The sequence below is a fragment of the Colossoma macropomum genome, unplaced genomic scaffold (assembly GCF_904425465.1).
Source record: "Colossoma macropomum unplaced genomic scaffold, Colossoma_macropomum, whole genome shotgun sequence".
Taxonomy (NCBI): Eukaryota; Metazoa; Chordata; class Actinopteri; order Characiformes; family Serrasalmidae; genus Colossoma; species Colossoma macropomum.
This window is the reverse complement of record NW_023494805.1, coordinates 18,080,222-18,098,259: the sequence shown is the minus strand read 5'-3', so window position 1 is coordinate 18,098,259 and position 18,038 is coordinate 18,080,222. Positions and strand designations below refer to the sequence as shown.

The following is an 18,038-nucleotide window of genomic DNA, read 5'->3' as shown; positions in this document are numbered from 1 at the left end:
GTCGTGTGGCAATAAAAAAATCAAAATTATTCTTATAAGAACTTCATTCTCAATGTTGCATAGCCTCCTCACTCATTATAGAATCTTCTACAGTTCTGTTCGTCATTCTGGACACAACTACAGCTTCTTCATTTCTTTTACTGCGTGAAAGAAATAAGTTGAAACTTGTGAAGTTGTAGAGTACTAGTATCATAATAGAATATTTTTATATGTGTATCAGCAACAACATTGGTTTTATATTATTGAAAACAGTGATTACAGTGTAGTGTATCAGGTAGGCCTATATTTATGGGATCTATTGTTCCTCAGTTCCATTTTAATTTTATATTTAGCTTCTAAATGCTGTTTTGTGTTTACTTTGGTGACTGCACATGGACTTCTGTTGCTCACACCTCTCTTTCATTTTATTTTAGACCAAATTAATCCCAAAAAAGGAGAAACGTATCTACTTTTCCTTCTGCTTGAGTTATTATTTCATTAAAGTAAAAAACAGTTATGCTGGAGTGTGGTTTCTAGATATGCCAAGAGCATATCCAGCAACGTAATATACTTTAGAAGTTGTGTTTTAATGTTGTAATCAGCATCATGCCCATATTATGAACTCTGGGTTGAAGCAGATTTCCCTAAAAGACATATGAATGACGTTTTCTAAAATCGCTGCTCTTGTGCTCTGTGATATGCAAAAATGTTCCAAACCCTAGAAGTTTTGCTGTACATACAGTTTTTCTCCAAAAAACTCACTGGGTCTTCTGAATTAAGAGGTTGTTAAGGAGCTGAAATATGACTGTTGCTATATACAAGCTAACACTGCTGCACACTGAACTTCATACTACTCATCATACAATCGGCATCCTCACCCAAATACCTCAAACCAGCAAGCTTTGTCAGGTCTGGTAGGTCAGTATCTTTGGCAGTAGCAGACTACAAAATGAGTTGCTGGTGTTGTTGTATAATATTGGTAAAGTTTAATGGGAGACTTACTTTCATGGGGTGTAATTTCAGTGTGAGCTGTGATAGCTTGTTTGAAGCACGTCCGTTGCAGTATTTGTATGTTGACTGCTAAATGACCTCATAATTCTTAGGATCAGGTGATACTGGGGTTTGGATAATTGTGCTTACTGCAGCGTGCGATAGCAGTGATTTTCAAAAGTGCATTGATTTTTCTCATAGAGGAATCTGCTTAGAGTTTCTTAATGTGGGCATGACACCAGCTAGCAATATGACAATATTCATCATGATCATTGATGAATGACGTGAAACTATACATTCCTTAACATATTGTGGTTATCGTACTCAAAGAACACTGACCCACTGCGTGTGTCATTACAAAGAGAGCGTCATTAGACCTATTTAATTGGTTGTAGTGCATTCATAGTTTTTAGCGTGGCACCACTGTTCATTTTTGTCTGTTCCAATTATCAGACCCTTAGTAATATATGACTTATTTCTCATGTGTATGTTTACTGTCTTAAACAGCTCTCCACTCTCTTCAGCATGGCACTACATCCTGATGGGGTTATGGGAAACAGGTGCTTAGGACTGGGAGGAACTGGGCACTTCCAGTGGCCTTTGCTGTTTCTGATTATGGGTGAGAGAGGACTATTTTCAGGGTCAGAGCTAAACGAAGAGGGCATTTTTAAAAAGACATGCTTCACTAATCAGAACCGTAAGAGGAATGCACGCATGCACGCACCCATCTGACTCTGATATTGGGTGAATTCAAACACAAGGGTCAAATTATTCTTATGACATTTGGACATGACATATAACTACATTTTATTTATTAATAGGTTTCATTCCAACCTAAAAGTACCCTGTAATTTGTCATTTCAAAGAAACTTCACCATTCCTATGTGGCACATATGCGTTGTGGGATTGCTGCACTGCAAGCCAGCTAGCTGCCCAGTCACCAGGCTGCTTTGAAATGTTCAATGATCAACTGCTGCTGTCTGCATGAGTGAGGGTGAGTGACTCTGATGTGGCCAGCATTGTCATGCGAGCACGACAGTACATACACCACCTTTTAAAAGCTTGGAATCAGTGTTTTCAAACAAATAAAATCAGTTTATGAGTGTCCAGGTATGATAAAAGGATAGATGTACAGTGCTGCTTAAAAGTTTGTGAACCCTGTATCATCTTGTGAATTTCTATGTTTATGTGACCTTAAATGTGATCAGATGTTCTTATGTAACTCATAACTGTAGATGAGGAAAACCCAATAAAATAAATAACACAAAAAATAACACAAAAAAGTCATTTTTTGAATAAAGCTATCTAACATTAAATATCTTTGTTGGCAAAAGTATGTGAACCTCTGCTAATAGGAACTGGATTGAGCCCCTTGTACAGCAAAGACTTCAACAAAATAGTTCCTGTAAGCTGTTGATCAGCACTGCACATTGACTTGGAGGAATCTATGCCCACCTGGTAACAGAACTGCTTCAACTCTGTTATGTTGATAGGCTTTCCTGCATACACACCACACCTTAGGTTCTGCCTCAACATTTCTACTGGATTAAGGTCTGGACTTTGTCTACACTATTCCAAAATGTAAAATGTATTTTGCTAAAACCATTTTTTGTAGACTAACTGTGTTTTTAGGGTCGTTGTTTTCTGCGGGACCTACCTTCTATTGAGGTTCAGTTAGAAATGGATGCCCTAATGTTCTCCTGTAGAATTTCTTGATACAATCCAGAATTCATAGCTCCATCAAATGATGACAAGCTGTCCTGCTCCAATAGCATCAAATCAGCCCCAAACTATGATACTACCACCACCATGTTTCACAGTTGGGATGAGATTCTTATGCTGGAATGCAATATTCGTTTTTTTGCCAAACATAACATCTCTCATTTAAGCCATAAAGATCAAATTTTGCCTTTTCTGTCTGCATAATATTATTCAATAGTGGCCAGTTCAGGTCTTTAGAAAGCTTTAATCATGCAGCAATGTTCTTCTTAGAGAGAAGTTGCTTTCTCCATGCTATCATTCCATACATATTATGCTTGTTCAGTGTTTGCCTGATGGTAGAATCATGAGCACTGACAATAGCAGGTCCTTAGATGTTACCCTACGTTTTTTGTCATCTCTCAGAATCCAATCCAGAGCAGGGTGTGAATGGTACTGAATTCCCTGCATTTGGACACTGCCTGAAAGTGGATTAGTGAAGTACACACTCGTCTTTTCAGGCCTAATGATCCGTGGAAAATAATTTTCTGATGTCCTCAGAAATCTCATTTGATAAAGACATGGCAGGCACTAACAAATGTGTGTGGCAAAGACCAGACTTTAACAGTGAAAGCTTGATATTTTTTTAAAAAATAGGGTAGAGTCAGCCACACTTACACCTCAGTGTCATCCAATTGATTGAAACTCCTGACACTAATTATCACCTATACCAAACCGATAATTCTAGAGGTCCACATACTTTTGCCAACAAAGACATTTTATGCCAGATTATGTTGCTTAATAAATGGATAAAAAATATATTTTTTGTGTTATTTGTTTTATTGGGTTTCCACTATCTATTGTTGTGATGTAAATGAAGATAATTCTACTTTCAAGCAGCACTGTAGATGAATCCATAATGATTGGTGAAGCCGTATAGCATCAAGGATGAATTTATGATAAAATTCATATGCAGGATGTTGTGTATTTGAACAGTGATAAACAAATCTCAAGACAGATCAGTTGACAAGAAAATACTGTAGTATAAAGAAATTACTTAAAAGGTGAAGGTTTTTGAAAGAAATACTGCTATATTATGATTGTTTCATTATTATATGTCAAAAATGTAAAACGTTCAGGTTATAAGTGCAATATACAATGATTGCAATGACTTCTACAGCATTTGCTTAACAAGTATAGCATACTCTAAATAAGATGTTTCTTAGTAGAAGAATTGTTTATTGTGATTATTATTAATAATTAATTACATTATTTATTGAATGTCTATGTATTTTATCATATTTTATGTTGTCACCATATAAATGCAATCACCCACTCAACCCTGTGCTTTACAAAAATTATACCACTGGTAAAGCATGGCCCCTTGTGGCTCATTGCCTGGGATGTGCACCAATAGACACCCATGAGGGGCTTGGGCTCATGCCCTTTTGCCCTCAGACTGGTCAGCATGTAATAAGTGTAATTTTATATGGTAGTTCTTCAAAATCTGTTTCAGCGAGGATCAGCCTCGACTTGGTGACAGAGCTTGTGGGTCGGTTTGAGGTCCTTTTGATTTTACAACACATTTCCTCTCAGTAACTCTGACTTGTCATGGATGTGTGCATCATACCTCCACTGGAAATCCCACCAATAAAAAAAAAAACAAAAATTGAGGCCTGCAATGAAAAGTCAAAATTTAAGAGTACAGATAATTTTAATAGTAATGAAAATGAGAAATAGTGATTAAATATAGTGACTTTTTTGTTTCCTGCTGTCCTGCACTGTTCACCTGATACTCATTCAAAAAATGAAGTGGCAGCAGGTAAACAGTAAAAATATTGCCTATGTGAATCTGTTTCATGGTTTCTATGAGGGACGTTAAACAAGTTGTAATCACTGTTCATGTCGTATCAAGATACCAAAGAACTTCTCCACTGTAGGTTTAACACCACTTGAAAACACAGCAACACACTTAATATGCAGTATACAACAGAATAACAGAAGCAGAAAGAAAATCCTTGCAAGCACATCAACACCATCTGTTCACACAGTTTATGAAATGACTAAAACTTCACAAACGATCTTGCCAAAGTGCAAAATATAACTAACACATAATGGAATTAATTTCCTTGAATGACCAGCTGTTCTCTGTTGTTGAGGGTGTTTTGTGGCACATCCTATAATCATCTTAGTAAGTTTATTTTATGTAAACTGTTCTCAAAAACTTTTAGAAAGTAGTGTAATATTTCAAAAACAGTTCTATAGTGCTATCTGGGAAACAGTGTGTCTGAACAGTTGCTGTGTCACACCTAACTGGTGATTTGTGTTGTACACAGAGATGAGGAAGAAAGGCTTGAGTCAGTATGTTGACTGCAGGATTAGTGTTCACCAGCAGGTCCTAAATGCTTTAATTGGATTGCCTTTTGCTCAGCACTGTATAAATAGAAGAGTCCAGGTACAGATAAACATCACCCTCACCTTGCTGAAGGAAAGAGCTTCAGGCCATCACACACTGCGCAGACAGGTAGAAACCAGAACTTTCTGGTAAGTAGTGATCATAACACTACATTATACGAAAGTGATCACTGCTGTTCTGATGTTGTCTGATGTCTTGTTTTACAGATAGAACATCTGAAATGGACAGTGTTAAACTGATAAATGATTAAATCAAATTAGGCCTCTTCGGATTCTTGTTTTGTAGGCCTGATTTGAATACTAAGACTGAGACTTCTGACATTGTGATAACACTGTCACTGTACATGTTTGTAATGTTTGAAGCTCAGACTTAAAAAGTGATAGTTCAGTTATGTCATATTTCCTCAATCAGCCAAAACGTTTGGTGTCTAAAGTTTGCTTCTTTTGTTTTGCACTGGATCAATGAAGCTAATATAATCTCAAACAGACCACCTGACACTTGTTTCTGACACTGTATGATTGATCTGATCAACAAAGAAGTTGACAAAAATAAAGATACATGTTTTTTTTTTGGACTGCGACAATAAATGGATGGTTCGCACGATTCTAATTGGATGTGCATAAGCATCCATTACCTGTTAGCTACGTTAGCCTTGTAACCTCAGTGCAAACTTAAAGAAGCAAACTTCAGACGCTAAACATGTCTTGGGGGTTAATTGACTAAATTATGTGTAAATTGGAATTTTTAGGGACTTTTTAGCATAAGTAATCACGGGAATCTGTCTCTGTAGAAGCTTTTGGCACCCATTGATCACAAATATACACAAATGCTTAGATTAAATGGCAAATCCTGGAGTCCTTGAAACACTTAAGCATGAGTTATTACAGTGCCAATATATATGAACAGTGATAGTTTTAAAATGTACCATCCACTTTCCAGTCCCTACAGTCTATATATAGAAACTAAGCTGTCATCCTAGTTTTTGTGTTATCATGAAAACCAATACATTTTCAAATATTCACCTATGCAGCTCACTGAAGTTTAGCCCCGCCCATTCACACTTAAGTTATAAGGAGTGTTTCAGTCCTGACTGCTTTTTGAATGAAGCACAGTAGAGGGAACAGAGTGCATTTAAAGATATCAGTTTGTATGTTTCTTTGTACGTTTCTACTCATGGAACCTGATCCACAAGCTTTATTCCTGGGTCGAGTCTGAGCCTCGCCTCTCTGAAATGGATCTTGAAGAACGACCATATTTAACACTATTATTCAGGCCAACCAAAAGGCCACTTATACAGTCTGATGGCAAAAGGGCAGAGCTTCAAGCCTCCTAAAGTCTGTCAATGAATGTGGCTGTTCATCATTAATGATATGCCATTGCTAATTGTGTGTACAGTTTAAAATTGGCTTAGTAATCGCTTAAGTACTGACACTGTGGATAGAATCAGAGGCTGTATTATGTAAGCCAGCAATGGTGGAAGATATCTAACACCTAACTTGCACCTTTGTCAGATAATAGAGTAAGTAACACATAACAGATAACAGATGAGAAGTCCACAGTTAACTATCTTGCCTTATGGTGACATCGGGGCACGGCTTCACAATATGTCTGATTTGACTTGCCGCACGTCACAGGGCTTTTGATGGACCTGTTCAGACAACAGATGGCTACGTAGCAAATCCGTTTATGTTCTCAGCTCTGCTGAAGGAGGCCGTTTAAAGCTGCACTCATATGGTGTTATTTCTGACACGCTTTCACTCAAACATATGGCTGCTTAGATGAGCTTTATTAGTCTTCTCAGGGTCATTTCAGCTGAGCCTAGAAGACTTGTTTTTATTCTGTGTTGTCATAAGTCGTACTGGCTTTAAAATATAGGTTCTTCAGAGGTTCTTTTGGAGCGGTTATACAACTCAAAGAACCTCCAGGATGGAGAACCTGTTGTATGTAGTTCTTTAAGATTCCACTAATGTTGTTTAACCTTTCTTTGCACAATATAGAATGTTTTTGCTAAGAATATCCTCAGTTCTGATGTAAGTCTTGGTCCTCATGGGTGGTGTGGTATTGACACCAGGCCAAATCAGCAGATTCAGGTTAAAGTGGAATTCACAGTCACAAGATCTCATGAGCTTTCCAGGTCCTCAGCTGAGAATGTTTACTCACATTCTTTCACCATGAATATGATCTTCAGGTCATTTTTCATATGTTGACCATTTAGATGTCTTGCATGTTTCTGAACAGCTACTTGAGGTTGCTTTATAAGCCTCGTGTATGTATGGATACATAAATCTTATGTTGGCCTTATCTGGATATGAGGTAGGTGAACTGGATAAGTGTAACTAGTCAATAAACTGTATTGTGACCAGCACAGCAAAGCTGTTTAGGAAATAGGTCAGTTCCGGACCCTAAAGATGCAGCGCCCCTCAGTGGCCAGTAGTATGGTGGTGTTGTTTTTTTTTTTTACTAGCCCTTATTCTCAAAGGATGATAAAGCTGATGTTAGTTTCTTTTTCACCAGCTCCTTCTTTGAATTATCCACTCCACCTTAAATGGTTCGGCACTTACATTCTGTCACCTGTACACATTTAAGGTGGAACAGAAAATACATTTAAGAAACCAACTTCAGCCTTATTAGAGGACGAAACTCTGTCAGTATAGCTGATGTTTAGCAAAGATGTTTACCAGAGGTGCCAGTATCAGTGGAGAACACTGTAAGCTTAAATTTACAGCAGTCCATTTTGAATTCCTAGACAATACTCACATTTGGGCTCATTTTAAGCATAAATGAAACATGAATGATTCAGCACAAAAAGGGGTTGATACAGCATATACAAATATGGTGGAGTACAGCAGGTAAAGCACACAACTCAGCACAGTGGATTAGAAAGGTATTGATTAGACTATGCCACCTCAGTGGAATTAAACAATTAAGCAAATGTTGCTTCTTCAAACAGACTGTACTTGTGTGGACAGACTGTGAGGGAGGAGAAGATGAGGGCGCTGCTGCTCTCCCTGGCTTTTCTGGCCTCTCTGGAGGCTCTCCACTCTGCCCCTGGTCCCGATCCAAAAGTCATATCAGTGGATACTCTCAAACGTGAGTCTCTCATAATAACATCTCTCCATGGGGGTAAAACAGTAATCTTATTCACAATGGGAAATTGTATTCTTTATTAGCAAAGCCTCTTTTGAATCAGAATTAGAATCAGGCTTTGCACATACAAGGACTTTGTCTTAGCTTGCTGTTCACTTTGAGCAATCAAATAGACTGTAACACTGTCACAGAGACACAGCCAACCATACATGTAATCGTTCATACAGACACACGTTCTTAAATAAAAAAAGTATGCAACATATTAAGCAAGTAAGCACGCTTACATGACCCAAGTGGTAGTATGCTGCAGAAAAGCTCTATGTGTTTTTTTCAGGACTGTCTCTGGAGGGGGAGAAGCTGGTGGATGAGGAGGTGAAGAGAGCCCTCTATGGCGTTAAGCAGATGAAGGAGGTGATGGCCATGAACGAGGAGAAGCATGAGCACCTGATGAAGTCGCTTCGTAACAGTGGAGAAAAAAAGAAGGTCAGTGGGCACTAGCCTCGGGCCAATAGTCGTTCCCTTTGTACAATAATTCTGTTCTATGGTTAGATCAAAAATTTATAAAATAGAAAAGACTGCACTTAATTATAGTCTATGCCAACAGATCACCATCAACTAATTAACTACATACATACATACTTTGCACATCGGTTGAAAAGATTATAACAGATTTTCTGGAAAAGAATGCTGGGGAACATGCAAATGAAACAAAGGTACATGAGATGTGCTCTCCAGTAGAAAGTAAAATGCATGAATTTGTCCAGAAGGGGGGGTTAGAAGTTTGTTGATTTCGCCAGTCTGTAAACTGGACAGACCCAGTTTAGCATGCTGAGCTGGATGATGTATCCTGAGATCTGCTTACAGATTGGTAGTATTACCACTCTTGTTAAGTTTACTCTGTTTACTGCACTGATGGCGAATATTAGTGTTAAGATCCAGTGATTCTCCACATTCGTTTGATTGGAAACCAAAATATATGCCTAACTGGTGCATTATAGATTATGAAGTAATATTAGAAGCTAGCCCAATTGGTAATGATATTACTATCAGGGAAAATGCAAGCTGTAAGGTAAGACTGTGTAACACTCTTAGCACAATAATTCTGCAGGCTAAATTTATGTTATCATCCAAGCTTAGTGGTCATTAACTGGAAGCTGAAAGAACCAGAGTGGATGATGCAGAGACAGAGAAAAAAAATCAGATAAGAGATCTAGAGGGTTTATAGGTGGAATGCATTCAAGAGAAATAAGCCTATTTCTACTGATACTAAGATGGGCCATCTGCTTTTTTTGTGGAATGCTACCAGTGTTTCCCAGTTTAGTTCCTGAGGATCCCTAATAGGCCACGTTTGCTCTGTTTCAGCTCCAAAAACACCTGTACCAGGTATTCACTGTTCATGATTACTTGGTTTAGGTGTGTTTGGAGCTGTGATATAGCAAATATTTCAACAATATGGGTTCTCTATGGGATTGGTTCAAAGATACCAAAGATCACTCATGTGTATCCCTCTTCTAACACTTTGATTGCCAGTCACGAATTCAAGGCTTTGCTAATGAACTGATGACTTAAATCGTGAATGTTAAATCTGGTGGCGCTGCCCATCCAGGACTGGAGTTTCACACCCCAAATATATATGTATGGAGCACAGTGAATCAGAAATGTATTGTTGTGTCTTTGTAATTGCCACCAGGGGGCAGCAGAGATGGCTCAGGATGTGGTGAAGAAGTTGGATGAGGCGGAGCAGCAATGCAAAGAGTCTCTGAGGTCTTCATGGGAGGAGTGTAGGCCCTGCCTGGAGGACACCTGCAAGAGCTTCTACACAAACACCTGCCGCCGTGGCTTCGCCACCTTCTCTAGTAAGGTATGATGAGGACTGAGCTCTCAGAGCCGTGTGTTGACATGCCAAGTGCGTCTATTACTTGCTTAATGCTACTACTATTTTTAGCTATGCAGTTTGCTTTTATCCATTTTGATATAGTGGTGATAGTATGACAGTATGTCATAACAGTGTTAGAAACCGTATATGCAAGATCAAATTTTGATTGTATTTACTGTGATATATTCCTCTGGTAATCATACTGATCACTTCATACAAAATCAGAAATTTAGTTTTACTTTATTTGGTAGTTAAACAGCTACACATTGGCAGTCAAAGAGAGAGACTGAGAAAGAAAGCAGAGCTCAGCATGTTTTTCTGATGAACTGACAGAACAAAAAGTATCCGATGATGTAGTGTCATGTGCAAGGTCAGACCGAGGAGTAAACGTAACTTTGCAAATGCATTTTTAGTAAATTAACCTCTAAACGTGGCAACTGTCATGTTTTAATTTTTCAACAGTCAGATTGAATAATGATCTTATTATTAAAGCACATGTTTTTCAATTTTGGCAAGTGACGCCACACACTGGCTCATTTGTTATGTGAGATAATATGTTCTGGCCATGTACATCGTTCATACGACAAAATAATTTTACATAAATAAGTATCTACACTCTTAACCCACCACTGACAGTCTGATGAAGTGACTACTTCAAACTTGGACTGGCTACTGCAGTCGAAGTTCGAACACCTCTGGTCAAAATTACATGTTTGGTTGACTTTCTAAGTGAAAATAAGTTTCAGCATCCTCTACAGAGAACACATTTTTCTGCAGATTGTAGTGCACAAGTTCCACTGTATTGGAAAAAGTAAAATGTATAAAACGTGTCACAGCTTTTGCATATGCCACATTATATGTCTTATTTTTTCCCAGTATTTTAAATTTAGCAAATAAACAGTAATTGTGGATGAAAATGTGCTGGAGTGTGTTTCCTGAAGAGCATTTCTACTTAGTTTTACCATTGAAAATGAACTAAATTCGACCAGGGATGGCCAACATTTTGCATACAAATGTAAAAGTAAAAAAACAAATCTGAGCATGGCCGAATTATTGGCCAGAGTTTTTGGGAAACCTGAGGAGCAAACATGTCTTTATATATTCAAGTACATTTGGAATGAGGGGAAAATGTGTACATTTTTGCTGACTGTTCTTCTAAAAAGGAATATTGAAAAGATAATTTCATTGGTTCCCTTAGTTGACTTTTCTTCCCTCTCTTAGCTGGAGGGCTTCTTCCGCAGGGTCAGCACCCGCTTTGGCTCGCAAGGCTTTCGGGAGGAGCTCGAAATGAACCAAAGCGGAGAGAGTCCTGACCTGGATGTGGTAAGGATCGAGGACTCCTTCAGCAACCTGCTGACCAAGGTAGGCAACCTTGTGAACCGCAGCATGGTGCTGGTGTCCCACTTCCAAAATCAGCTGGACCAGGCACTGCGAAAGGCCTTCGCTCCAGAGCTCCAAGAGGATGAGGACAGAGAGGCGCTCCTTCCTTCGGCCGGTGAGGAGCTGGACTCAGCCTTCCTTCAGGGCGTGGGACTTGATGAAGTACTAGAGTCCTTCTTTGACTTTGGCAGAAGCCTGGCTGAGGAGTTTGGTGCTGTCGTCACTCAGGTGTTCGACAACTTGCACAGCACCATTGAAGAAGCAGAGAAGGAAAGAGGTAACTCACTGTTTAAAGTTCCAAATTACCATTCAAAAGTTCAGAATCATAGTTTGCAAGGATATAAAACCATAATGGGTTGTAGATGCATGTATAAAATGAATCCAATATGTTTCTAACACTCTAAAATAATTAATCTAAAGCTTAAAAAAAGAAGTGTTACATGTGCCCAACATGATGAACAGCTATCAACTATAGATGATTTGATAGATGACATCATAATTGAAAAAGCAGTAAAAAAGAATAAATAAAATTAAGTTATTATAAAGTTAATATACAGATATGCACATATTTTCAAAGTTGTGATCAAATCTGATGGCAGACACCTTGACAAGAAGTCATTATAGACAATGACAGTAAAGTTTTTAAGCACTTAATAGCTTCTTCTTGTTCTCAAATTAAAATATTTAAATATTGAATAATTTATCTAAAAAGTTCTTTTGGTGTGTAGCATATAATATTTAAATCTGCTGTGTATAAGTTATTAAAGCAATAAGCCATGAGAGTCTGTGCATTACAGTGATTTTAGCATGGGTAATGGTGTTATTTGGCACAGTGCAAAGCGGAGAAATAAATCATTTGTTATTAATAATATTAATCAAAATAAACAATTATTTTGCCAAAATGTAGTTCATTTACAGTATGTTATTGCTGCTAATCGACTGTGGAAAGAGTCTTGTGAACTGAAACTCACACAAGAACAACTCGACAAGAACGTTCAGTCGCCCATCATTGTATACAGCAGTCACTTCATTACCTTGTTAACTTCTTGTCTTATAATAATGAACATATCATAATATAGCATGGTTTTATTCAAAAAGTACTTTTGCTCACCAAAAACACTGCCACAACAATGCTATTTTCTGTTAGCACCTCTGTGCAATTTTCAGCATTATTTAGCACCAAACTAGCTGTGTTGTAAATTCCTTTTCCCACACTGGGGCTGAATCTCTAATGGCTTCCTGCTCCCTATGTAGTGCACCACATAGGAATTAGAATACTAGCTCCTGCACCCGAACAGTGCATAAGCCAAACACACTAACAAATGGTCATATAGGATTTAACCATGTGTACAGTTTTATACTGGACAAATACTGCATCGTTTGGGTATAGAAGCCAGTGCAATAAATAGGAAGGATGGAACCATTTCAGATTCATCCTGGGTTTGAGGCTCCTTAAGGCAGATCTGTTTAAAACACATCTAGACATTTAAAACCTGCAAGACATTGAAGTGACACTTTTTTATATTGCAGTTTTACAGTGAATCATTTAGTAAGTACTTTCATTCAAAGCCTGTGATGTTAACGGAGGAGGTTTGGGTGTGTTAGCTATCTTTTAGCCTGTTATCTAGCTGATCAGTCTAGTTTAAGTTGAGAAAAGTTGTCCGTGCCTTGTCCATTATTTATTGCTTAAACAAAACTGGCTTCTTACTTCGTAAATATTCTTAGGCCATATGAGCAGGATTACCGTCAAAGATTATTCCATTAACAATTCTGTTCATTCTGTAATACAGAATTCCTCCTATTCTGTTTGTTTTATAATATGATGTATCAATAACAAAACTTACATTTACATTTACAGCATTTAGCAGACGCTCTTATTGAGAGTGACTTACAAACGTGCTTTGTTGTCTACTCAGAAAACGGATCTTTGCTAGTTACAGATAGGTTAGAGAGAAAGCTGGTCCTGAGCTCAGATACTGCTAGAAACAAAAGCCCATGTTGATACCTAGAGAAAAAGAAACAGAGTTAAACATAGCGCAATACAATACATTTCAATAAGTACTTAGTGCTCACTTAAGTGCTGTAAAAAGAGATGTGTCTTCAGTCGGCGTTTGAAGACCGCGAGAGTGTCTGCTGTACGGACAGCCAGTGGGAGTTCGTGCCAGGACAGAGAAAAGTCTTAGCCTAGTATGGTAAACCTTTGAAAGGTGTAGATCAGAAGTGTCCAACTTTTCCGCAAAGGGCTCGTTTGACTCCAGGCTTTCATTCCAGTCAAGCACAAGCACACCTGATTCCACTTTAACAAATTGTTCTCAGTCCTCAAACAACTGTCCACGTGTGCTCCTTTGTTTGAATGAAAACCTGCAGCCACCTCGGCCCTTTGCAGATGAAACTGGACACCCCTGGTGTAGAAAGAGAATCTCCTACAAATCAGTCCAAATACCTTTCAGTGCACTGTGGTAGTAGCTGACTAGTGTAAAATACTGTGAGGACATGCTGAAGCTATGTTGAAGATACATTCTTGCTAAGTGGTCTGTCTCTGTGTTTCAGAGAAGCAGCTGTTTTCTGGATTCTTCCACAAGAGGAAGCTGTGCAGAGATCTCCGCAGACAGTCGGCAGAGTGTTGGCAGCTCCAGAGCAAATGTGAAGCCTGCCAGGGAACCCTGCTCGCTGGTAATCGAAGGCACACAAGTACACATCTGTGTATATTTTAAAATATTTGACCTCTTAAGGAAAAAATACAACTACACTCAAATCAAAGTGATTTCGTGAAAAGAGAGAACACCCACAAAGTACTCAATGCGTATCACTTTTTTTACAGCATGAAATAGCATCAGACTTTCTATAATGATATTTCAACTTGCAAAATATTTCAGTATAATATGAAAATTATTTGAGACATAGGAAAAAACTATATATTCAGTGTCATTACCTACACAATACGTCAAAGTATCCAGACACGCCTCCTAATTAGTGAGTTCAGCTGTGTAGCCTCTGTATGCAGGCCACTAGTGTCCATCCTGTCAGCAAAATAGAAATTAACATTTTTTGATTGATATTTTGAATGAATATAAACAAATTAAATATTCAATAATTTTCCCCATAGCTGTTCTCAGGTTAACTAGGATGAAAGGGGAGGGATGAGAACCTCCTGCTGTGAAAACAATCCACACCTCTTCACAAAGACAGCTGTGCAGAGATAAATGGAGGGCACAGCTGCAGCTTTCTTCATATCTCCAAATAGGAACATCCATTCTCTCTAGAAGAGGACTTTGCCATATGGTTATCTAAAAGAGCTCAGAGGTGCCCTCATTTTTGGATTAAAGAAACCATGAAATGAAGAAAGAAAATGGAGAGTGCAGCTCAATTCCAGTGACATGCATCAGAAGACGAAAGCGAGGATCCTCATCTAAGGTCACCAGGCCCAATGCCAAGTGTCGGCTAGAGGGTTATAAAGACCCGCAGTATTAGGCTGTGGAGCAGTAGAACTGCGTTCTCTAGAGTGATGGCGCTCCATCCAGTACTTCAGGGAAAAGCTGGAGTGGAGGTTGCAAATCAGAACTAAATCATCCAACATCAGTAGCTGACCTCACTAATGCTCTAGTAGCACAATGCAATCAAATCCTTACAGCAATATTCCAACAGCTACTGTAAAGCTTCCCAGAAGAGTAGAGGCTGTTACTGCAGCTAAAGGGGACAAACTCGCTGTTAATGTCTTTGATTTCAGAAGAAACGTTTGGACATACAGTGTATTGCAGTGCATTATTCCAAATATGAGTGCAGACGCCAAAAACAGTGTGATGTACAGTAAATAGAAAGTATTCACTATATATATTCGCTATATATTTTGGGCAAAGTCTTAGTGTCATGCTAAGAAATTGCTGATTATTCTGTATGTGTTTGTCAGAGTGCCCGAGTGTGCGGGAGCTGCACGTTGAGCTGGACGAGGTGTCGGAGCTGCTGGAGTTATCTAAGCAGCAGTATGAGGAGGTGTTAGGCATCGTGCAGCGCCACACCGAGGACACGGTGAACTGGCTGAACAACATGGCCTCTGAGTTCGGCTGGGTGACAGAGCTGGTCCACGGTAACACCACACCTGAAAACATCTTCAGCATCGCCATGGTGAGGAGGAGAGGAGGAAGCTGAAAGTAATGTAAACCTATGATTAAATCAAATACGGAAACGGTGAAGTGGTAGCCATTTTCCCCTTACTGAGATGTATTAGCACTGAGCAAACTACATGCCTAAATGATCACTCACTTGTCTCAGACTGCCTGAAGTAATCTCAGATAAACTTTGTGCTTCCTTACTTTGTATGACGTACTGTTATCTATAAAAATCCACACTAGTACATCACTAATCTAATAAATGTACAATGTGAGACAAGTGTGTGATTAAGGTATGCAGTTTTTTTGAGAAACTATCGTTTTAACCATGCTTATTTTCCAGGTGGTGGCCGAAGAGGAAGCTAACGCCCCAGCAGCAGACACTAAGGTGGAGGTGAACATCCTGAACGCTCCCACTCTCACACTCACCGTGCCTGCCGGCCTGCAGCTGCAGGACCCCGCCTTCATCCAGTATGTGGCCCACGAGGCTCTGGGCCTATATAAGCAGAGGGCCAGGTAAGACTGAGGCCAGCATTAAGTCTGTAATGCAACAGTTTTAAATATATTTCACAGTTAAGTCAATTTGCCAACTATGAACCCGATATGTTTACTGACCTTTTGCTTAAAGCTGCACTATGGAAGATTAGCATTACTGCTAGTCAGGAGAAAAACAATGCTAAAATACAGTGTCCATGTGCTGCTGTGAGTCACTCTGTCAAGCCAGAAATAATATTTTTTTCAGGAGAAATGCAAATTTAACATGATCCTGATGAAGATATGATGAGAATAGTAGATCATTCATTTCCACAATAGAGGTCTCCAATTCCCCAACACCTACATAGTGTAGCTTTAACAAAAGTAGCTTTGATAAGATATTATCTCTTGAAAAATATAATGATTGTTCACTTTTCCACAGTTAGTGGTGCTTCCATGCTTTTGGCTTGTAGAAAATCTCCATGAGAGGCATACTCATGTTCACTGTTATTCTAAGTGATTGAAGTGATGTCCAGATTTCCTGTTTTGTAATCTTGGTATTAATCACGGTGCTACAGTGCTTTAGAGATCAGCCTGTGGCCAATAGAAGTTCAAAAACTTACATAGTGCAGGTTGGATACTCTAGGCAGATCTTCCTCGTAATAGGTTTTGACACAGTCACATGTCCTGTTTCTGATTTCAGGCAGGAAGACGCTTAAGGCTGCCCGGAGGAGAAATATGTAGTTTTGTCTGTGAGTGAGCAACGGTTCACCTGTGGTGTACATGTTAAAAGAACATATTTGACTAGATACAATACTCATAGTAAAAACATTTACACTTAAAAGATGAATGCAGTCTTATGTAAATCATTCTGTTTATTTTAGAACTTAACATAGTTAAATATATTAGCGCTCAAATAAATTAATTCTGCTCACCTTCTAATCACCTGCCTATACAGTGTCCTGCTGTGATGTTGACATGATAATCTTCTCAAATAAAGAGATTTTTAACTGAGAACTGCTCAGCTGATTATGCTGCTTGTACTTATATATTCCCACATTTTTGCATCCACACTTTGTTTTCGAATCTTTTCTAAAGTGTTTTTTTCTACACATTTTCACACAGTTGCTGCTTATAATTTCTCTCTTAATCCCCTGATTTTACAGTAACATTCTCAGGTTTAATGAAGGACTTGCATGTTAGAGCTGCTACAGTAGGCATAGGCTGGTTCCAGGTCATGCCAGTTTATATATACACTTCAATAACTGTCCTCAAACTCCTTTTCTTCTCCTCTAATTTTAAAGGTAGGACAAGCACACTATTATGCAGCTTTAGACCATTCTAGCACGCCAAAATAAAGTCTGATTTCAAACTCTATAGTCTCCTTTTATCAGTAGGTTATCTATGCCGGTATGTTCCTCTTGGGGGGAAACACGAAATTTATCCTTCTATAATCAAATGTAATGTTTACTTTGAATCTCATCCACACATTCTGCACTTTCCAAACCAAACCCAAACCTGCTCAATATCTGAGAAATACTGAATAGGTTTTTAAGACTCTGCTTTATCAGTGCACCTCCCCCCACCATCCCCATCAGCCTTAAAATGAAACATACCTCTCTCACAGCATGAACAGCAGCACATTATACAAAGACTACATTCAGCAAAGCGATAGTCAGCTAAAGCCAGGTTTTTGAGATTTCAACACCAATGGAAACTGCTGTAGTGACTGTAGCCCATCTGTCGATGCAGTTTTTCCCTAGTACCCCTCATCAGTGGTCAGTTTCTGACCACAGAGCCACTTTTATTAGGTTATTTTGGATAGTGGACCACTTTCAACCCAGCAGTGACACTGAGGTGTAAAAACTTGAGCAGTGCTGTTGATACACTCATACCAGCACCAACGGTAACAGTATTAGTTATCCAGATTCAATTAGGAACGATCATACACCAGCAGTACAGAGCCTTACCCTATAACCTGTATTTTTCCTGACTGTAATATAATTACCACAGAATTACCATCTGGCCGATC

The 18,038-nt window shown here is 38.8% G+C and overlaps 1 protein-coding gene across 1 annotated transcript; it reads left to right on the top strand.

Moving 5' to 3' along the window:
• The first annotated feature begins 1,372 nt into the window (after positions 1-1,372).
• Positions 1,373-17,072, top strand: clul1 (clusterin-like 1 (retinal)). Its single transcript, XM_036596975.1, has 9 exons — positions 1,373-1,588; positions 8,034-8,173; positions 8,505-8,653; positions 9,861-10,031; positions 11,268-11,703; positions 13,977-14,099; positions 15,334-15,548; positions 15,876-16,048; positions 16,710-17,072. The coding sequence occupies exons 2-9, from the start codon at positions 8,071-8,073 to the stop codon at positions 16,723-16,725; spliced, it is 1,386 nt and encodes a 461-aa protein (XP_036452868.1). The 5' UTR covers positions 1,373-1,588; positions 8,034-8,070; the 3' UTR covers positions 16,726-17,072.
• The last annotated feature ends 966 nt before the right edge of the window (positions 17,073-18,038 follow it).

Coding starts and splice junctions, on each gene's coding strand:
- clul1 (XM_036596975.1), top strand. CDS start 8,071: ATGAGGGCGCTGCTGCTCTCCCTGGCTTTTCTGGCCTCTCTGGAGGCT. Junction 10,032..11,267: donor TCGCCACCTTCTCTAGTAAG/GTATGATGAGGA, acceptor TCCCTCTCTTAG/CTGGAGGGCTTCTTCCGCAG. Junction 14,100..15,333: donor CCAGGGAACCCTGCTCGCTG/GTAATCGAAGGC, acceptor TGTGTTTGTCAG/AGTGCCCGAGTGTGCGGGAG.